The 24,102-nt window shown below is 34.8% G+C and overlaps 1 protein-coding gene across 4 annotated transcripts in view; it reads right to left on the bottom strand.

Moving 5' to 3' along the window:
* The window catches only part of SNTG1 (syntrophin gamma 1), a 346,324-nt gene that overhangs the window by 62,544 nt on the left and 259,678 nt on the right, over positions 1-24,102 (bottom strand). For all 4 annotated transcript variants that reach the window (XM_032701856.1, XM_032701874.1, XM_032701865.1 and 1 more), the window contains one exon: positions 16,702-16,740. In XM_032701856.1, the coding sequence (XP_032557747.1) occupies positions 16,702-16,740 (39 nt within the window). The remainder of the gene's footprint in view (positions 1-16,701; positions 16,741-24,102) is intronic.

A 24,102-nucleotide genomic window follows, 5' to 3' on the forward strand; every position in this document is an offset into this window, starting at 1 on the left:
TCTGTGGTTCTGGGAAAGAAAACAAATTATGGATGTATAAAAACAGAAAACTTTTTATGCCAAGTAGTTTCCCCTTTCAGTTGTCCTCTATTATATCACCTCCTTTCTATTCTAAATGCTTTAGAGTTATCACCTACAAGGATCCCCTTCATATTTTTGAACTACCTAGCTACTAACAGATTATTCAATCTAAGATCATACATGTATTTTTTCTCACATAGATTAATTTCCTTCTGGGTAAGAACTCACATTATCATCTTGCTATCAGAACAAGGCTGAGTATAGGTTTTCCATTTGGCTTTGTCCTGTTTTATTTTTTAAATGATGACACAAAAATTAAGGAAATATTCTGACTCTGAGTAAATAGTACCAGAGAAAGCAGAAAATACTTTTTATTTATGGAATATGATTTTCCCCTTATACTCCAGATAACTGAAAACTGGTATCAAAGACAGCAAACAGAGTATATCTGCTTTCTTACCAAACAACATCATAATCAGAGCAAAGACAGATGTGTAGGGTAACAAAACTTGTCTGGATCTCTGCAAAGATCTGTCCAGCATTAACAGTGCTGTTTGAAAAACCTTCATGACAGTTTACATTACATACAGCACAATCCCATGAGAAAAATTAGCATGTTCCCAATGAGATCTACCAGATCTTGCTAGAAATAAGGACTATATTGGCATGCCTTCACTCCCTTCACAGATTTGAAAAATATAGTACACGTGCATACAGGATAGCTTTCTGAACAGGTAAGGATCTGTACCTTGTTTTTCCAGGTTTCTAACAATCTTCTTCTTGCTATAATCCACTAATCCAGAGCAATATTTTTTCTCACCCATTTAGTTTCATTCAGTGTTACATGTTAATAGCCATATTTCAAAGCACTCATTTTGCTTATTTAAGACTTCTAAGTATCTGCTTACTGAAATAAATTCCTCTAATGACAAAGTCAATTTGAACATTAATTGGGCAACTATGTGCCTTTGTCAAAATGTCAACTTTAGAAGTTAGGGGTTTCTTTCCTCCTTAAATTATTCAAGTCAATGAATGATTACATGTATTTAAAATTCACTATAATTTGAATTTGTTCATTTTAATAGAGGTGATTAGCATTTAGAAGGTACAGACTTTTTTCAAAAAAGACTTTATGCAGCGGTTATTACAAAGATGGATTTGGATGCAAACTGCAGTGTTAGGTATGAATCTATATTAATTTTGGGGTGGGGCTGTGTGTGAAATTATGAGTAGGAATCAGTCCAAAAATAGCTCACACTAGTCCTGTCTTTCAGGATATTGACTGGATAATTAAAAAAAAAAAAAAAAAAAAAAAGAACTAGAATAGCTAGTCAGCATGTGGTAAACTCCCTGAAATGCATAAGGGATGTGTGCATTTTACACAGCATTGAATTAAGCATTTTTCTGCTAAATAGGTATGGTAGCTAGATAACACAAATACCTTGTGTTATCTAGAGCAATCTGCCCTCTGTGCTTGACTGAGCCTTCCTCCTTCTTGTAGACTTCTTCTTGTAGACTTGTTTGCCTGCCACATAACTCACTTTCAGAGCAACTTAGCATATCCCTGAGCAGGTTCATTTGGTTGCTAGGTTTATCAATGAGAAGGCTCAGAACTACTGACATCAGAGTCATTTTACAGCAGACCTGAGAGGCTTCAGATTTTCTCTCAACAGAGTAGCTCTCAGCAACTCTTTGAAAATGAGCAGTTCTCACACATTTCCTGACTAAAAAATTTACTATATATCACACTGTCATCCTTCTCCCTCCTTTTAAGATTATGCAACTGCAACTAGTAGGATTCTGCTCTTTTGCTGGAAAAAAATCTTTGATACATGGTCATATTGGAATTCCTGCCTGTTCATTTTTCATCTCCTGAGTTTAGGAATAGGTACAAGGAAGGTTGTAAATTTTAATCCAGGATGAAATTTCCGGGGGGTTTTGAGGGTTTAAAATAGATAACAGTGCAATAAAGAAAGCTCAGCAGTCAGGTGACAAGAAAGTAAACATCATTTATTCTAAAGTCTAGTAACTTGACTGGGTTTAGGACTTATCTTTTGATTAATGACTTTTTTTCCCCCTTCTAAATGTACATAGTATACATTTTTCAGTCTCTAAAATATAAATGGGTCAAACAAAAAATATTCCAGATAATCAAGCTGGAGGGTATGATCTCTTCTTTTTGATGAACAACATGTCACATTCGCAGTTGTCACCACAGGTTAGACGACTAAAGCATGTTGAATGAAGAAAAAGATCAGAATATTACAAGTCACTAGACAGTGTCTTTCAGACTTTTGAGTGACATATTTATATTTCTTAAGTACCAGGGCAAGTGAAATATTTACAGACACTTTTATTACCATTCTTCTCATCCTGGGAGAACTTTTCAATTAGTTTTCAATTACTGGTTCCAGATATTTTTTTGATTTTCATTTTCTATTTCTCGAAAAAGGATTGGTATGCAGAACTTGGACAGGACTAGTGCAATTTAGACTATCTGGCTGTCTCTCTGAGATCATACTGCTCATGTAGCTGCTTTACTCACATCCTCAGCTTACAGAACTCAGTTCAAAGGAGATGGCAACAATAAGCATGAAAGAACCCCAAATGACTGAGTATATGGAAAACACAGATGATAGGTAATAGGTTAGACTTGTTTGAATACTAAAATGAATTTCATTATTAAATATATTGAGATTTCATAACATTATTACATTTCTATAGAATTAGATGTTTACAGTTCAAAGTGCTCACAAAGCCAGGATAACACTGCAAATATTCAGTGTATACTTAAAGCTGTCTTTAAAGCTTCTGGTGTTGCTGCTTGCACAGCAAAATAAACATACCTGAGAGAAATCCCTTTTTTGGTACCAATGACTTCACAAGATCTGACTTAGAAATATTTTTATACCTTTGTGAGTTTGAAGCTTGAAATTTCCACAGAACTAAGAGTTTGGAGACATATATGTATGTATACAAAAGCCTGTTTAGACATAAAATATTATCTTTAAATACTGTATGAAAACACCATCAAAATTCAGTGGAATAATGCTATTCATGGCTACTTGTTTTACTTTACATTCTCATTCATTTAAAGGAAAATACTTAAAAACTGATAAAAATAGCTACTAATGCTTGAAAACTTTCTTTTACTATTTCTGCTGAGGAACAATTATTTTCAGTCCTATCTGACTATCAAAAGAAAAAGACTTCTGCAAGCCTTAAATGTTCTGAAGATTTTCCCAGGGCTCTCAGAGAACACAATACTACTTATATGCTCATGGAATAATAAACATAAATAAAATCTTCAAAATATTTAAATAAATTTAGACTAGCATTGCATTGCCTTTCATGAATTCAATGATTTTTTTAAGCACTCAATGCATGGAATTGAAAGAAGAAAAAGTCATCAAGAGGTGAAATTTTATTTTCCAAAGTACAATCATTTTTCTGCATAAATCCACCAGTTTTCTGGTTTCATAATCCATGTTCAGTTCATGAATTATTTTGAATGAAGAGAGTGAGACTGGAAAAGCCAGAGTAATGACATGGGTTTTATTTTCTTCATTACCAGCAACATGATTTTGCTGAGAGAAAGAATGTCTAGGAAAGGTCACCTGGTGGTTAGGTAACCTTTTTTAATAAAAATAAATTATATTTATAATTTATAATTTTTTATAAAAAAAATATACAGGTTCAAGGAAAGTCGCTAATTTCTCAGAACTCATAGCACCAAGGGAAGAATTGCCTTTTTACAACAAGCTAACCCACCATTTGAACCCCAAGTTCACATTAACAGAAATGCACCTAAGGAAGCAGTGATTAGAGTCAATTCAAAACTAATAATATCATAGAATCCTTCAATGATTAATGACTACTGCAATCAGAAACATGATGACAAGTGATATATGACACTGTTGGGTATGGTGCAGTCAGTATTTACAATTGTTAATGGGGACAGATGTCTCTTCTATACAAAGTTAGTTATTGAATTTTCTTATTTAAATTTCTGGTCATCACTATCTCCAGCAACTGACAATCAGTGTATAAAAAACCAAAATTTACTAAGAGAAAAGAAATAACAAAGGAGTCTATCTACAGATGAACTAGTCAGAAATAACTGAAGTCCAGAGAGCTCTCCAACAGAACATGGAAACCTTGAGAACTTTTGATGCATCCGCATAATGTCTTTGGAGAATCAACATTACCATTGCCAGTTACTAACAGGGAAAAAAATCAATAGGTGGTATAAAATTTTAATCAAATCAATAAAGATTATTCCCTAAGGTAATTTTACAATTTATTAGCTATAGCAAATAATCATTTGGCTAATGATTTAACAGTTTTTGAGATCATTAAGCAATAGATATAATTGAGCTTAATTTAAAAAAAAAAACCCAATAAATATTCTTCTTGATCTATAAAAAATGAACAGTGAAGTAAAACTTCAGTTTATATTTCAATTCAAATCATATCATGTAATAAGAAATTGTAAATTAATCCATAAATTTAATATATATGGATAGCTTTAGGATTCTTTTTTTATTAGAAATATCGGACAACACTTACACATCATTCTTTCTGTAAGTCAAAATGTATTTCAAATCTGTTTATAAAGAAATGAAGATCACTTTTGAAAAAATAACAGTTGAATGGACATTGTTTAAATACTTAATGCCGTATTTAAACAGACTGGTCCCAGAGATCTTCCACTGTAGCTGAATAGAGATAACATTATGGGTCACTGCTTTTCTCACTCACTTGCCTTCTGAATTTGAACTTTCAGTCAAAACAGTCTGAAAAATAAGTTAACTATTTTTATAAAAACAAATAAATATTCTGCAATTGAAATCCAGAAGACTTACTTTGCTAGATCTAGAGATGTCTGTCTCGTGCCATTATGGTAAAGAAATCATGTAGCAAAGACCATCGATGTCTTCTAGTATTTTTAAAACAATTATTCAATTATTTCTCTTGGTGAGAGATGTTATGAAATCTCCATTCTTAAAGATAGTCAGAAGTTGACATGGTAAAGTCCTGAGCAACCTGATTTATGTAGGTCATTCTCTGAGCAGGATTTTGACCAGATGACCTACAAAAGCTCATCCAATATAAATTATTCTGCAAGTTTTTGATCTCAAAGTGGTCATATCTGTCTTTGAATCTATTTTAAAGTAGCCCTGAGTTATTGATCTTAGCAAAACAGGTTCAGCATTGGTTTTATTACATTTCCATATTATTTTTTGGTGGCACACACTACTACATACCAAATGTAGTAGTTCACATTTCATAATCCATTTGTAGCTGTCCAGGATTTTCTAAATGCATCCATTTTTTATCTACCCTAATTTTCAGAGGGGTAGTATATCAAGTTTCTCCCTGCAGATTTCATCCTTAAAATACACTCTAGAAAAGAATTTTTAGTACGGATTGCTTGCGGGTAAGGTACCCTTGAGACTGAAGACATTGCTCATAAGCAGCTATTAAGAAATGACAGATGTATCCTCTCACCCCTTCTCAGTTGTTAATTGGGGGGGGGGGGAAATTTGAAGGACCCTGATATTCTATAGAGATTGAAAAGGAAAGAGAAGGTGAGAATTCAGATGAGACTAGTTGCTAGTAAAGGCCTAAAGTAATGATATTTAACTTGCAATCTTATACATTCTTAAAGTATATAAAAATCTTCATAATTACTAAGAAAGAAGAAGTGGGATTACTTTGGAACCACTTTAAACATCGGTTTTCAAAACGTGGTATCCAAACACAACTGTGTTGAGAAAAAGAGCCAGAATGCAGACCCATTCTGAAAGACAAAAAGATAGAGGAAAACAACATCCAAAATACCTCCTTCAGAAGCTAAGCAAAACTTTAGGGGATGATTAGATGAAGATCATGATATTCAGTATGTTCTACATAATATTATTTTCATGCTTCTCTTCATAACTTACTTTTTAACAGGACGATTTTTTTTGCTTTGTTGGTATAAAGCCTGTTTTAATTTCCCTGGTGTTTAGATTGAACCTAGGCTATCCTGGAGGTCCTATTGGTAGTCATATGCCAATAGCCTGTAATGGGGAGTTAGTAGTAGAGTTCAAAACATTTATTGAGCTCATGTTGCATTTAACTATTTTTTGACAGTGGAGTGATGCATGTCAATAGTTGACTCGTCTCAAGCATCTTGGTATTTCCATGGATTTTGCAGTTTCATTGGAGAAGTTCAGTTTCTAAAAAGTATCAAATAATACTTATTTTGCAGACTCAGAGCTTTCTTCCACTCAGGCAATTTTTTTTAATGCAAAGTGTCCTAACATTATGAACAATGGAGGGATGTAACCCATAAAATTAATATTGGGTCCTGAATTGAAGCTGAAATTTCAGTGTAAAACATTGAGTCTCTGTATCCACAGTGTTCTACAGAGGGACAGGCAGGCTCCTTCAACCACAGAAAAGATAACATAAAAAATCCTCTGTGGGTAACATCTGTCTGACTGAAGAAGAGATCCTGATGCAACAATTCAAGGCCCTGTGAAGAGCAGACCGTAATCTATAGTACCAACTATTAAACAATTGATGGATGTAAACTCAGAATTAATATTTAGCCAGAAGTAACTCCTCTCAAAGAGAGCATTTTTTCTTTAAAGCCTTTTTTGCCTAGTCTCAAAGGTCTGCATGCTATTTGCATAATAGACCTTCTTTCCCACTGTCTGGGTTTGGTTTTGAGCAGCAGCCTACTTCAGCAGGAGGGGAAGGAGAGGTTGCTCTATTATCCCACCTACTGCCATCAGGGCGGACTTGTGGGAGCAATAGGCCTGAGTGATGAATGACTATTGCTTTTACTAAGCAAGCACTGTAAACAGTAGACTGTTAAAAAAATAATGGGAATCAGCAGGACTTCTGGATGTATATTTGAAGAAAGCAGCTAGAAACTGCACGCTATTATATCTTGATCCCATCGGTCTTTGGGGGTATTCTGAGTGTGCCAGTTGGTTCGAGTAACTCTGGTCACTGAGCACTCTCATGCTACCAGAGCCATCAGATAGAGACCTTTTCTGGAGAAAGAAGCCACATGTCTGTCTGGACCCTGATCAGAAGTTCCCAGACACAGCATTGCCACAGCGCTGCTTCAGACACTTTCACCTCTTCAGACCTGCACCATTATCCAGAATCATTCTTCTTAAGTAAAGGTAAACTTTTTATTTTGTTTTAAACCCAGCATCGCTGAGAGATATTTCAAAAAGGAAAATGTTTCCTATTAAATAACCAAATAAATATTTTTTTTAAAGTTGTCTGCTCCTGAGAACAGTTTTTCTACTTGATGCTGCTAAATCTCTATTTGCTGTGTCATATCATGGACTTAATAAGTTTTGCTTTCTAAAATAGTAAGATTGAAAACAAATATTCTCTAATATACTTAACATATAAGAGATATTTCTTACTAAACAGTGTCTTCTTACCAAGAAATACAACTCTTTGAAAAGACAAAAATGTGTCGTAATAATACATATTTCTTGGGGATGTTTCTTCATTTGCAATTACGTACATTTTTTAACATTTTTCATCAATTTTATTGTCAGTTTTCTTTCACACATTTTCATTGATTAATACTTCTTCGTAGTTTTATCCTTCTTCTTTTGTAGGTAACCATAATTTGTCAATTACTTTGTACTATTTTGCACATCAACTATATTATGAAATTCAGGTAGCTACTCTATCACTGGTACCATGTACTGTTACTGTGATGAAAGAGAAGAGATCAAAGACTGTCTCTGGTCCACAGAATTCTGTTTAATCACTTTTCTTAGAAATTCAAGAGACTAAATATTTTTCCTTTTCACAGAATGTGATACGAAGCACCAATCATCTGCACAGATGTAAAATAAGTGAATGAGAAAAACTGAATGCTTATTGACCTCTCCTCTTGAAGTAAACTGTAATTAAAAATATTTTACTTAAACCTTTGAGTCCCATGTGCCCTTTCAGTAGAAAATCCACAGTTAAAGTATATGCTTCATTGATTCCAATTAATTTATTTAGATGACATAATTCCCAAAGGAATAACGCGTGTATAGGCTTACTGAATACTTTCATCATAATATACTAAAATTAATGTTATTCTTGGGAAGTTTTATACTTATTTGATATAACAAAAAAGACATTACAATAAAGCATTGCAACGTTTTTATTTCTAGCCTCAGCCTCCAATAAAAATCCCAAAGGGGCCAGACAGAACAAAGTCATATTTGGTAAGCTGCGGATATTAACAAGTCCTTATTTAAGGTAAAGTTAGAGAAAAAGAAAAGTTTCCTCCATGCTTAATCTTTCTAATTATAACTGTAAAAAAATAAAAAGATGACCTATATATTTTGTGGATATGGTGACTCTATTTCTCACCTTTTCTTATTTTCTCTGTTACAGCTTTTCAGGAACTTGTCAGAGAACAAAGAAGTACAGGACATATGCATCATTCAAGGCATCTATTTCTAAACAAGAATGCTGAAAGTTGCCTTCTGTCCTCATGCTTTGTTGGCCTGTTTGGATAGCAGCTAAAAATTCTGTCCAAAAATAAAATACATGAAAAAGAGGAAAGCATTCTATAACAATTTTAAAAAATGGCCCTTTCTTGGTTTAATGTTTGCTACTTGTGTTTCCAGTCTCAGAAATCATAAATATCCAACTCCTGCAGAAAATCTGTTTTCTATATTGCTGGCATCCCTTTCACTGTCCTATTTATATTACATATCCCATTTCTTGGGTAAATGGCAAAATATCAGATCCAAATAAGTTTAGAGACTTAAAATGGGATTTAATCATGTCATGCATACAAACATAACACAGGGATAAAGAGATGTGATAAAAGCAATGCCTCAGATTGCTATTCAAATTCAATGGTTTCTCACTTTCTGACCTCATCATAGATACAGAATTATGCTTCTGGGAAGAACTGCATACATATCATACTGTTATGACAAATCAGGAAGCAATTATTCCTCCGATTAAATCTACTGTGAGGTTCTGATTCAGAACAACTCCAGATGTACACAGGCAGGATCAGGTTTATTAAGGTTAAGATCATATTACTGCAAAAAGTAGCAGCTGAAGGGAAAGCCCTTATTATGGCAACATAGCAATTACAGCATCCACAAAGTCAGTGTGTCAAACCTGTATCTTTCATCTAACCTAACCACCAAGCTAAAAGTTGAGGTATACCACTCTTGTTGCAGCTATGATACTATACAGAAAGACACACAAGACCTGTGGAACGAAAAAGAGCCCAATTTCACACCCAAGAGGAACGTACAAATAAGACGAAGGATCTGGTAAGAGCACTTTTATCTCAAAAGCAGTAGATCAATCTATCACTTACCAGTTGAATATATGTAAGCCATGACTGTCACCCAATATTTATAGACATAAAATATTAATTTTTTAATATACATTTATTATTTATTTATCTGTGAAGGAGCAAGATTCAGGGTGGGAACAGTTCCAGGCATGGAGAAAAACATACAGCAATTGGCAGGACTTTATTATATGGGCCTTACAGTTATTACATGGACTTTACTGTTATGTGGTTTCATTGTATTCATACTACACAGTGCACAGCCTGGACATGCCCGGGCTTGCCACGAATTTGCCTGCTCCCTGCTTCCCCACTCCCCTCTCTGATAGGTTGAAGAAGGTGCAGAGAGGAGACAGTTACCATTTGCCCTTTCCTTCCCCGATTCCTCCCCCTTTTCGCCTGTGCCCCTATCCTGATTTGCTCCCCCGTTTGTTTGTCTCATGCCCCATCCTATGTTCTGGCCCTTTCCCCGTCTGAGCTGATAAAGAACCCTGTGCACGCTTCAATAAAGCATTCTACCTGCACCCTACCTGCACTCCCGAGCCCGTGCTGTGCCACGGCCCCATCACCCCCTTTTCGGACTGCGGCATTTATCTATTGGTTTATTCCTTAAGAACATTAACATACAATATTAGAAACTCTTCTTGCAGAATCCAAAAATAAGTAATATTTGTTTATTTATTTATCAGTTTAGCATCATACTGTCTACTTGTGGGACATATATGCTTATTTCACTCACTTTCAAAGGTCTACAATAAAACAAGGCAGTTAGAATCCCCTCATTCATCTGTCCTATTTAAACCTTGAGTGGAGAATACAGTACATTCACCCTTGTATTGATTAAAATCTGAACACAGAGCTAACACAGATGTGGTCACTAAATTTGTCCAGGCAAAACTACCCTTACTGAAAGCAATTTCCAGGTAGAGATATTAATATTGCGCGGGGGGAGGGGGGAGGGAAGCTAATACTTCTTATACTAACAAGTTAGTACTAGGAAAAAAAAAGAGAAAATAAATGAGAAAAGTATGTAAATGATGATGAAATCTGTACTTGAGGCAAAATTGAATTATCTGGACATGCAGAAATTATTTGATACACAGTTTGAGACTTATAGTTCGAGATTTAAATAAGAACTTGATCTAATTATTCTTTTGTATCATCTAAATTTCCAGCAGGTGTCCAAATTACTTCCATCTTTTCATGAGCTATAGGGTGTGCTGCCCTAGGACATAAGCATCGCTATCCAATAACTGCATCAAGTGACTCACAACATGAATGTTATCTAGCTCATCAGGTAATCAACTAGCTTCAGGAAGTTCTCTGACCTTACTCTCAGAAGTCAACATGGTTTCCTCAGCCTAAAATCTTTAACAATCTGTGGTGTCTATTGCCCTTCTAAAACTTTTTTATGTCCTGAAGTTCAAAAGCTACTCTGGACTAAAATGTAAAGGGAAGAAAAATCTTTTATTGGCCACAGGAAGCATCTAAAACAATGAAAGAAACTGCTCAGGGAAAAGCATTTCATGTTAACTATACAAACATATATATATATATATATTCAGTTTATTTTAGAGTAAGTTCAATAAAGTATCTACAAGCAACATAAGCCTTTCAAGGGTATATGTTATGCAGCAATAATCCATGACAAGTGCCATAGATGGCTGACAATACAAAGCAGGGAATTAGCCCAACACAATTTACACCCTATTGTGCACTTCTGCTTAATTTAACAGCAAGAACTCAGCTTCCCCTGTGTGTTTCTATAAGCATTTAACAATAGAAGCTTCATTCTAGAGATTTTCCTTCAAAATAGACCTGATAAAATCCTTACTGTGACAGCAGATGGTGATAGAGCAGATGTATAACTGGACCTGAAAGTTCAGTAACTGTCAGTCAAGAGCTGCTGAATGGCTACTCTGAGGAACCACAGTAACAGCATATTGAGAAATAATTAATTCAAGTCATGCAAAATCAGGAAAAAAAAAAAAAGAGAAAACAAAATATTGCTAAGGAGAGGGAATGAAAACAGTTCTTAATGTACTTCTAGAGCAGACTTGATTTGTTTTGAGGACATGTCATCTTTCAGTAGAACACTGTTTAATCACTGCACTTTAAAAACAATACAATAGCAATGGAGGCTACTACTTAGCCATTAATAATAAAAAAAGGAAGTCGTGTTGTGTTTCATACAGATGTTATCCTGATCAGTCCACCTGAGCAATGGAATTCAACTTTTTAAATGCAATAGAGATGCAACACATCTGCAGCAAAGGACTCTGGCTTGATTGACAGGCGAGTCAGTCACTATGACATTTGTGTGTGCTCACCTTTATACAGCGCGTATAAGTTAGGTTTTATTAAATAACTCACTAAGCCAAATTTTTGGAATTGATTTTAAATGAGATTGTTCTAACTGCAGAACTTTAGTCAAGCTGAAGAACAGCCTATCAAACCAGAATATGAGGTGATATTACATAGCTGATCTGGTACAGCTGCATGTAGGGTTTTTTATTAAATTATATAAAAAGCAAGAGTAAATGGGCATAAACATGTATATTTGTAAACATCATCAAGAATGTAAAATTTCTGCAAAACAATGGGATTCATGACAACTGAGTGCTGTGGAATCTGACATGCACAATTATACCCCAGTTTTTGGCCTTAGAGTGACAGTTCATTATGTCATGATGTTTTTAAATTGAGTCAAGTTGTGGAGGTGAAAAACTCATTCTCACATAATTCTTGTTATAGACTGTTAACTTTGAATAGGATAGCTACCAATTCTTTTCCATAAATGTAAGAAAATTTTAGAGGGAAAGATTATTCTTAAAAATTAAAATGATTTAATGAAAAGTTCTTATCTTCTGCAAAGACAAGACAAATCTTTCAAAAATGCTCATGCTACCTGTAGATAGAAGAGAAATAATGTTCAACTTAAAGTATTATAGCATTCTTCCCCACTATATTTTTTGTGAATTTAACATTGATGAAAGGTGGTAGCCTTTGAATTCGTCTTAATAGAGATGAGACATACAGCATGAGGAATAAAATCTCTGTTCATGTGAAACTTTGAGATTTGACTTTTTTCCATGTAGTAGAGAAGCAAGTTATTTATTACATTTGTGAACATGTATGTGAACATAGCCATAATCCAATAAAATGAAAAATCAACTCTCTGAGTTTGTCAGGTAATGAATCTCCTTTGTACCACTAGCTTCTTGTGAAATAAGCTAAAACTGAAATCAGAGGGTTATGACTTCCTTGACTGCAACTTATGAACATTGTACTAGTAGATGTAGGGACAGTGGGAGATTAACTGAAAGCCATACTAAGATTTAGATCTAAACCGTGAATTCCACTGTGTACCTAATCCAATAGGTAACCAATTCATCCTCCTGGCATGACAACCAGTAAAAGCCAAATCCCAATGAATCCCAAACAGCAAATGAGAGTTATAATATGTAGTACAGTCTCTGGTAGTTGGAGGCAATACATTTGGTTTCCCACCCTGAGAAGGATCAGAAGATTTTACAAGGACTATCTAATGATGATTTCTCTAGATGGTGTCAAGTCAACTTTCAGCCAAGACCAGCACATTCGCAAACTCATGGTGGCTAATATAAAGACTGGGAATTGCAAAGGAATGGGCAGCGCTTGTCCTCATTACACCACTACAGTTTACTGAGGTAGGGTGCGTTTTCCTATCATTTGGAAAGTGTTAGCAGGGAGTCGATGATACCTTTCTGAATCACCTGCCTAATGATGGCTCTCGCAGGAGCTGACATTTGCAGTAATCAGTGTAAGAGCTGAACAGAACTGATCAGTTCCAAGAAAAAAGAATATGCCTGTGTTTACGCTCCCATCTTGGATGATCAAATAGAGAAGCCTCTGGCTGAAGCCTTAAAATATTCCATTCTTTGTGCCTCTCTGCTCTGAGGTCTGTATAATTTTTTCTCTGAAGTTATGGAAATTTTGTCTAGGACACTATATTCTTTTCAGTGAATATTTAAAGTGTGCATTATATTTTGAGTAGCAAATTATTTAATTATTTTTTCTCAACTACTTGCTGGTATCCTCTTAGATGTTACTATATATAGCCCATGTGTATAGTACCAATATAGAAAACACAACCAATACTCTAATTTTACCACGTTCAAGTGTTCTTTTCATTACTGTCAGCTCAGAGAGGGGAAACTTTATTTCCCTCTTCTCCCACAGTCTTCTTCAACAATATTTTGTCTGTGTGGTCCTCTTCCAGCGTTTTTTGAATCATCTTTCAACCACTATTAAATTTATTAACATCTTTCTCAGAACTTCTTATTGCTTCATGCTGTCCAAATAATTGCCACTTTCTTATCAATACCCATCATCTCTGATCTTTTAATTTCAGTGAATGTATCTTATCTTTTTAATAATTTTCCAGACAAACCTGCTTTCACAATTACTGCCTTAAAGGAAAGCCACCATATTATGTGCAGTCAACAAGTCATTTCTATTTACTTTTTTCTTTTATCTTTTTTACTTATTACAACATTGAGACATTTGAATAACACTATTAGAGTTACAGTATCTTCCACACCTATGCAGGCATTTTTTTCCCCTCATTGTAATTCTAATGGCTCTGTCTGTGCCCCTATTCTCTTCTCCATATCAATAATATTTTCATGAAGGAGTCTTAACTGGGTTGGTTCCTTGACTCTAGTTTGATAACTGCCTTCCCCTCTACCTAATAATTAAAATGCACATAGGTATATTCTAGGAGCAGAAGACCTTTGGAAAAAATAGTTAGGAGGGGGAGCTTATCAACTGTTCAAGGAAACTTTTGCCAGGGAAAAGGTTTTACATGGGAAGGAATTTATTCTCATTCAGGTTGCTGTGTATGTTCTCTTCATATGTCTGTAGAGGTAACTCCCTTACTACAAGTGATAAAATTCTCACAGACACACCTGGAGGCCCCCTCAGGGCAGCCAGGTAGGCCATAAAGCACAGGGGGAGAACTCAGCCTGGGGTTTTATTGCGCATGTGAAAGGTGTTGTTATAAAAGCAGAAAACCAGGTTTCTGCCTTTGCCTTCTCTGCCAGCTACATTGCAGAGTTCTCAACTTTAGCCACAGCCTGGTGTCTGGCGTTACCTGTGTGCATATCAAGCCTTACACATAAAAAAATTATAAGTGAAAATAATCTTGAATTACCTTGTTAGTGCTCATTAAAAAAAAAATGGGTATTTGTTAAGTGAAACTGAATATGCACACTTTTTTTTAAAGCAGAAGAGAATGAAAACAGCTCCTGATATGTTTGCAGAAAGAAGTTAAAACTAGCCATTCAACCTCTTAGACAAAAATGTATTTTATTAAAAAAAATCAAGATGATAAATGTATTCAAGATGATAATTTAACTTTTAGATAAATAAAGATGTCTTGATATAAGTAAAAAGTCTTGTTCCTTCCCTGCATACCATATTAATGTTTGCTGCACATCAGAAGACAGAAATTAACCTTACATTTGTGTAACCTTTTCTGACTCTACTCAGAAACACTATTTAACTTAAATCAGGTGATATTTCCTAGCTCCTTCTATGATAAAAACTGCAACCCTCTTTACATAAAATATGCCCAAAAGGGAGTCTGGTTTTGAATTTAATGTTCCCTAAAGATCAATAAACCTTTTTCTTCTCCAGTATTTGATGGGCATCAAGACCTTACCAGTCTCACTGTACATCAAAATCAGCCTCTCTCTTTTCAGTTTGATCTTTTGGCTGAGTTTCTTGAAATGCTCTATGGTAATTCTTTCGGAATATAATCATTGGTGCTGATTAGAAAAGAATGAATTATATTGCAGGCTACCCTAACAGATAATATGGTCAACAAGCTATTCAAGCTACAAAAGTTACTTTTGCTTTCCACTGGAATTCTAATGAAGAGGAAAATGCCTTACTGACCCCACATGCCAAGGGGTCCAAAACAGCAAAGATCCCTGAATTATATGTTAGACTGCTGGGACATTATAACTGTTGTTCATATTTTTGTTGTCTTTTTTTTTTTTTTTTACAGTAATAAAAGCAAAGAGGTAAGTTCAGGGTAAGAGTGAAAATGGAGCTAGTTAATGGCTTTTTGTTAACTAGCCATTGTTTTCTTCCTTTTTTTGAGATAGGAGCATTTCTTTGCCACTGTCAGCAACTGATGTTATAGGAACTATTCTGAAAATGCCCAAATGCAAGTGTTATCTTCAATTATTGTAGCTTTGTTTATATTCACCCATATTGTTATTATTAATAGTATTTGTATTATTGTTATTGTGACTAAATATTATGATTTGTGGACCTTCTCATTAAGAAAACAGAAAACAAAATAGTACTATCTACCTCCCTTGTGAGTTACACTCAGAACAATTCCATAGTAATAAAGTTGGACCAGAGACAGGATACTGAGAAATATGTTGACTAACTGAAGATATGGTGTAAGGGAGGTGAAAGCACTTTTCTTCCTCTGTCTTCCTGAAGGTAGGTTTACAGCTCAGTCCTATGCAAATTTCTCTCCTTCTGCAAGGAAGTAATTTTTTCCTTCTTATGAATCAGATTTCTCTGTTTCTCCTTATCACCTTAAAATGAAATCACCATTATATAATAGTTGTGATACACAACACACGCATACTTAATTAACTTTACAGTGTACTCAGCTTTACCTTGAATATTTTTACTCATATTTTATTTACATAGTTTTCTAAATGATATGTTGATCCTTTTGAGGAGGTGTGGCTGTTGTCCATTCTTACTATGGTCTCTAGCAACTAGAACCTCACAATTTCAGCCTTGAACTTCAAGCTGCCTGTAGGTTTGCTTCCTTAAAAGAAACTGTGGGAAGAACAGATTTCTCAAAACAAAAAGATCTATCCCTCCATCCCATAGATCCAATCCCCGGATACACGGCTGTGGAGAATAGCAGCAGTTGTGTTCATGAGGCATTGTACAAGAAACGATCCCTATTCAAGGCAAAAAAAACCCCACCGAAACCCCATACATTTTTAGAATTTTGGAACCTTGATGGATTCTGTCTAATTCTGTAAAGCATAACAATCCCACTCCTCCTTTTATAGTAAAATTGGTAAGATGAAGAAAATTATGTATATTTATATATATATATATATATTCATTAAATAGGTTTTGAAAAGATTAGGTGTATTCCCTTTGACTTTAGAATATAAAAACAGTAAGGAGCTCTTTAAAGAAAATCTACTGAGAATTCTTCTCTTAGAATAATGCACAGATACCACACAATTAAATATAGTTCAAATGAGAATTAGAATTATAACTCAAACAACCCCAACCTTTCTTTTTCTTACCTGCTGGTTTACGGGAAAATTCCTGTTGATTTTTTTAATCTATAAAAATGAATAAAGAAATAGATTAATACTCAGTCACTAGTAGAAAAACCAAAACCAAAACATTGGATATATCAGACACTCCCTTCCAAATTATGCATGTAAAAAAGAAAATAAAATCTCCTGCAGTAAAGGGACTGAAATTTTTTACAAGCTCATGTGAATAATGGGACATTTCTGGGGTTATTTGGTGGTTCAGTCTGATGCTCAGAACACATGAGAGGAGACTACATGCAAAAAAATTGCTGGATTCTACAGGAGAGGCAAATACATGCAAAATTATTTGAATTCTATAACAATATGTCTTTTTATTTTTTCTCAGATTAGAAGCTATAACATAAACTGGAATATTTAACTGTAAATAAAAGTAATTCACAGCAACTTACTGCCAACCACTGAAGTCACCAAGATTTAAGCAATTTTTTTTCCTTAAAGAATGATGAAAATTTGGGCTGGAACAGCCTTGCAAACATCCCTTACTCTACCGTTTTATCCTATGTGCAAAATCAAGTATGCAGAATCAGTTGCAATAATTGTTCAAGTAATTCTTCTTAAACGTTCAACATTCAACAACAGCCCCAAGTAAAAAGTAAAGAGAAAACCACTCTGAGATACCTGATTCATGAGAAGTTTGTATTTAGCTCTGCAGTTCATGGACTCCCTCTAAATAAACATTGCCAGCTTTCTGACAGAAAAGTGTCCAATACAAAGAAAATTATGTGTGGAACATACCCACTTCCACCATTACTAAAACAAATGTGTTCTTCTTTAATTTATGCATAAACCCTGAAAGCTTTTGACCAAACCTAGTAAATCTACAGTGTGTATTCGCGGCAGATGCTTAATATCTAGAATTCGTTTTTGCTCTCTTAATTTTTAACAAATTTTGTTTTTTTAGTTATGGGTAAATGACTAGAACACATATTTAAAGACATTACCAAATAGGAATCTATATAGAATATACCTGAATAATCCAAAAATCACAGTAAAACATTTACACTGCTTCAACCAAGGTGCAACATCTTTTTAGAAGAAAAGAAGAATCATCATTGAATTTCCTCCAGTGTTTAGAATATCATCCCCAAGCAACTATATGCAGAGATGTGAGTGGCACTGTGTTTTGCAGACTTCAAAACCACTCTGTGTTTGCTGCAGTGGTAAGTTCTTCGCATTTCTCATGCAAATACTGAGCGAGTCTGCCACTGACATCCCACAGTTTTGCTATCAAAGGATAATTCTCACTGTCAAGAACATCCTGGCAAGCAATTGCAGTTGTTTTTCAAATGTATCCTGAATCAAAAGTGTCAGAAGTATATTTCCATCCTTCCTTCTTGCATTTACATCAGCGTCAGCTTCCTCCTTTCTTCAGTGTTAGTTAAGGGGAAGCACTAGAGGAGCTAAGACATTCAGTGGCCAAAGAAATAGTATAAAATTAATTTATAAGATAACAACTATCTTACATGAATTTGTAAAAGAAAAGGCAGATGAACCCCCCTTTTTTAATAGAAAAAACTTATTTGAAGGCTTTTGGGATTTATTCCTAAATCAAACATTAACTACTCCAGTGTGATAAATCCCTGTTTGTGTTAGTAGAAACTATTAAAATTCTTGTCAAAACTGTTTATTTTCATCTAGTTTAAGCAAAGACAAATACCCTGAAAATTTTAAGTTATGAAAGAACACTGCCAAGAGATTTTACTATTCTAAACAAACTACTGAAAACATCTATTAAGTAGCAAATTACAGTTACATATTAAATAATTCAGGAGTATTTTTGTTTACTTCACACATAGAGACTAATTCTTTTAAACAGATATAAAGTACATTAGGAGCCTTGTGTACTTTTAGTGTTCCCATGAAATGCAGATGCGTAATTGGAACATCATTTTCTCATTCAAAAATTTCCAGCTAATTTTCTAAAGTACGATCTAGGCACCAACATTACATAGTTGTCTTAATTGTTGTTACTTTGATTAATTCAAACAACTATCTTTATCTTTCAGGTAATATGGCGACGATTTCCTGAAACGTATTATTGTTCATTCTGTTATAGTTTGCAAACTCCAGTATAGTTGTTTAAGTCTACCCAGAGCTGAGAATTGTTAAGTGCAATTAGTTTTAGGACCACTTAAATGTTTGTAATTCACATGCTTAAATATTGGACATTACAGGAAAAAAAAGTTTTACAGTTAGGCAACACACAGAAAGAAAAACATTAGCCAACAGTGTTCTTCTCAGAATGTTACAATGAACATTGAGTAGAATTTAATCTACAAGATGCAGATCTATAATCCTTAAGAATTAAAACCTAAATGTAAACATTTTTCATAAATTAAAAGAGAAAAAAAAATCTTCTCTTACTTGATGGATTATCTAAAAGAGAAATGTTTCTTCAGTTAACTCATGTGTATGAATAATATGCTTTTCATCAGAGGACATGAGTAGAATACACTTCAAACATATATACAGGCAATATTTTTAAATAAAATACACTGGCTGATGCCATACTAAAAAAAATAATTAAAAAAAATAACAGGCACTCTGAGAATATTCTTAATATTCTTAAGAAATATGCGTTTAGATGTGTTTCTCCAGAGTAATTAAAAATCAGGAATGGCACAAAAGGAGACAAAAGAAGAAGCTAGAAAAGAAATTCTGTTCTGAAGCAAAGATAGAGGAAGCATTATGTAAGCTGCAAGAACTATCTGCTTCCACTTCCTGCTAAAAAAACAGGTGCTGAGGGGTGATATTCTATTCTGGTTCAACTTCCATGAATGCAAATTAGGGAAAAAAACCCCTAAAAATACCATAGAGAAAGTAATTTGGATCTGGTGATCACCTCAACATGGAAAAAGGAAGAAGGTGTCAAAAATAAGGTCTCTGCAGTATCTTGAATCTGACTACCAAATAGGCAAGTGGTGTTGATACAATACCAATAATGAAATCATAGAATCATAGAATTGTTCATAGAATTGGAAGAGACAGTAAAGATCATCTAGGTCTAAGTCTCCTACTATGGGCAGGGACACCTTTCACTAGACCAGGTTGTTCAGAGCTCCATCCAACACTTCCAGAGATGGGAAACATATATTTTAGTGAAAGATATCACAGAGGATTGGTTTGAAGCATAACTGATTGTTGACAGTACAAATAGATTTGACTATATATGTTCCAAAAATTCAGCTGGACAATATGTTTGGACATCATAGACATGAAAAATTAGAATACTGGTCAGGGAGATGACAAGAAGTGGAACATAGAGAGGACCATGGCCAAATTCAGTAATGTTTGTGTACTAGATGTTGCAATCACAGATGGACAGTTTTCACAGTGATGGCTGTACTTGTTCTGCAGAAGAAATAAATGAAAACATCCCTTCTCAGCAGGTATTCAAATGAGCAGGCTTTGGCTTCCAGTGAGCACAGCAATTGCAAATGTTTAGGTTTTTTAATTTTTTTTATTTAAAAGCCTTTATGACAGAGAAGCAGGAATGCAGAAGAATAGTGTTCCACACTATTATCTTTCTGCGTGAATTGTAGCCTATTACTGTTGCCCTCTGCTGGAATGAAGCTGATTAAGCTCATAAAAGCTGGATTTTAAACTTCCACATTTGGTTAAAGCAGAACTGAATTGTTCATTCCTCTGAGAGATACTATATCAGACCTTTGAGCAAATAGCACTGCAATAACTATTTTCAGTTTCCATAGGAGGATTTTAAAGTGTAATTTGAAAACTACTATTTATTGGGGGTTTGTTTGACCTTTTTTGCCTATATTAATGAAATTTGCTATTCCAATGTAATCACAGGATTCTCATGAGATGATGAGGAAATGTGCCTTTCAATGAGCACTACGGACACTTAAGAGTAGTAAGATCAAGGGATAAGAGCACTTATTCCAGGGTTTTCCAATCTTAAAAAACTTAAATAGAAGCAATCAGATATTTGAAAACTCTATGTATACCTTGCTTACTTCAACCCTATTTCCTGATAAACTGTATTGTAAATGAGACTCACAGTTCTAATATGATAATGGAAAAGATGATTAATGACCATGTGAGTCTCAGGTATCACAGCCGGTTGTCTGCAAGAAACAATATAGTAGGTGTTAGTTGTTAGGACAGAGTTCCTGACAGAGACCATTCCCTTGGAGTACCTATAGGAACAGCCAAGACTGAAGGGCAAAATATGGAATGAGTGGGCACCAGCTTCTGTTCATTATTTTGCTGACTTAGGCAGTAAACAAGATTCTTCCACATTTTCACATATGATTTGATCTATCATTTTCTTGCAGTCTGTATATATCATGTAACTTTGCAGGTCTCAGAAATTTTTCACTTAAAAAAAGAACCCTTTATTATTTTAATTTCTGCCAGCCAAATATAGATGGACTTCCCCAAACAATTTAGACTCTGCAGCCTTCTTCATGAATTGTTTGCATTACACAATTGCTGATTTACATTCATTAAAGCTAATTAAAATGTAATAACTTGACAAGAATGTAAATTCATTAGCTAGTTCTTCATCTCATGCATTAAAACAAGAATAGAGTTTGTGCCATTGGGATGTTAAGTGATCACAAACAGGAAGCAGGATCATTACAATTTGGAGCAATTTGGAAGAAAGCATAAATCCATGCTGTGATAATCTTATGTTAATGACTAAGAAAGAGTACAAAACTAACACTGGAAATTACTAGTTAGCTAGTCTTATTTTCTCTCCTTGCTAGGCCTGTGTTTGCTCGATGCAATAAGTCATGATAAAGTCTTGAAATGCTATTACCCAACAGTATGTGTGCATTGAAAGAAACAGGGAATCAGAGAAGAAGCATGCAACAGTTCACACAAAAAGCATCATATATTGGTGAATGCATTCCAATATATGTATAACTTCCTATAGACTAAACATAGGAGTTCTTGATGCAGATTTTACAAGCTGTAGTATGTTTTACAGTTTAGGCTAAAAACGCATGTAAGCTAGCATATGCAAAGTGATCAGTCAATGTGCTCTGGAAAATACGGGAGCATAGGAAGTATTTAATGTGATATTCATGTCTGCTTCCTGACCCACCAGGGATGATGCCATTGTGTGATGTGTGTTGATCATATTTTACCAAATAAATCATTCAAAGGATAGAAAGTTTGGCATACTTTCATAATTTCTAGTATTTTCACATCTAACTTGGATTTTTCTCAAGACTAGACACACTGCATTGCAAATAAAGTCAGGCCGAAGGAACTCAGCAACAAGTTCCTTGAAGAAAGAAAGAGGAAAAAACCAGAATATGTGAACATTTATATAGAGGAGAGGCTTGATTCAACACTGAATAATGCATAAGCACAAGCATGACCTCTGCTTTAGAATCTGTTCCTGTAGATACCTGCAGGCTGAATCATTCTCACCATGGTTTCTAGATGGGAACAAAAGTGAGATCCAAGATGATATGTTTCAGCTTATATAATTAACATTATAAAATCTCTCTTAGGAGTCAAAAAATTACAGAAAGAGATCAAATATTTTTGAAGTTTATAGACAATTAAGACACAGTAGACATAATTCAGGAAGTCCATAATCTGCTGAAGAAGTCCCAACATAGCAGATGGCTGGAAAGACAAAGGGAAATATAACTATTCTTTTGCTATCACCAGACAGATAACTAGATAGATCTTTATTCTGGTTCAGTATTAGCACTTAACATTCTCATGGATCATCTTAATCTACATGTTTCCTTTGAATCCTACATATAAGTAGAGGAAAAGAGGCCTAGGATAATCTTGGGGTCCCATCTGGAAAGCAATCCTATAATTCTACCAGCTTCCTTTTAAATTCTACTGACTTTTTATTAGCCAGTTGTACAAAGTACACAGAGAGCTTCCATTTTTTGTTGAGTTTCAATACAAGTATTTGATAAATACTTTTGGAGATAACAAAATATGTCTAGTAAAACTCAGGAATGGTCCCCCAAAAATGGAAGCAGATGAATACAAATCATTCCTAACAGAGGTTTTGAACCGATGTACGGAAAGAAAATATTGGGATATTGAGAGTTATTATCAATTTATGGCACATACAAGCACTATCAAAGCACAAATCTGAACTATGATCACAAACCTGCAGACTATCAAAACTTTCCTTTCTTATTAAAAAGGATTCAGTGATGCATTGAACACTATGAACAGAGCAGTGACGGATGGATATCAGAAAGAAATACCAGATTTGTGACTATTACATGAAAGTATAGCGGGAGCCCTCAGGACAAAAGCACAAAACTTAGTCTTCACACAACTGTGATGTTCCCATAATAGAACTGCAATTGATTTTACTCAAATTAAAAAAAAAAAAAAAAGTGTTGTGTTTTTTTTGCTTAACAGATCATAGAATCATAGAATCATAGAATCGATTGGGTTGGAAAAGACCTCCGAGATCATTGAGTCCAACCCTTGGTCCAAATCCAGTCCATTTACTAGATCATGGCACTCAGTGCCACGTCCAATCTGCGTTTAAAAATCTCCAGGGATGGTGAATTCACCACCTCTCTGGGTAGCCCATTCCAATGCCTGATTACTCTCTCTATAAAGAATTTTCTCCTGATATCCAACTTAAATTTCCCCTGGCGGAGCTTAAGCCCGTGCCCCCTTGTCCTATTGCTGAGTGCCTGAGAGAAGAGACCAACCCCCACCTGGCTAGAACTTCCCTTCAGGTAGTTATAGACGGTGATGAGGTCACCTCTGAGCTTCCTCTTCTCCAGGCTAAACAACCCCAGCTCCCTCAGTCTCTCCCCATAGGACTTATGCTCCAGTCCCTTCACCAGCCTTGTTGCTCTTCTCTGGACCCGCTCCAGCACCTCAATATCCTTTCTGAAGAGAGAAACGGGGCCTGGAATGGGATGAATGACTTCATTTAATCCTGCAATATTTAACATCCATTCCTAAATTTGGATGCTACCTTAATGACAATATTGCTATTGTACCTCTTTAAAAAAGATAAATGTGCCACAAACAATATAGTTTTAAAACAGTGAATCTCGATAAATAAAATACCAACAGCAACATGCATATTATTAGAGACAATGAAAATGAATTAAAGCCAGTACCTGAAAAAGCTATTATGGTCCCATCTAAAAGTAAGAAACATACGTCTCTCTACTGAAGATGTGTTAGAAGGACTATGAACAATAAGAATTTAAAAGATATGAAAAAAAACCCAAAGCAAAACGCAAACAAACAAACACAAAAAACAAAACAAAAAAACCCCCCCAAACAACAACAACAACAAAAACCTGACCCAGAAGGAGATACTGTAATCATTGCTTCAGTTAATGAAATGCAACTGGATAATTGTGGTTTATATCATAATAGTGGTTG

The sequence above is a fragment of the Chiroxiphia lanceolata genome, chromosome 1 (genome assembly GCF_009829145.1).
Source record: "Chiroxiphia lanceolata isolate bChiLan1 chromosome 1, bChiLan1.pri, whole genome shotgun sequence".
Lineage (NCBI taxonomy): Eukaryota > Metazoa > Chordata > Aves > Passeriformes > Pipridae > Chiroxiphia > Chiroxiphia lanceolata.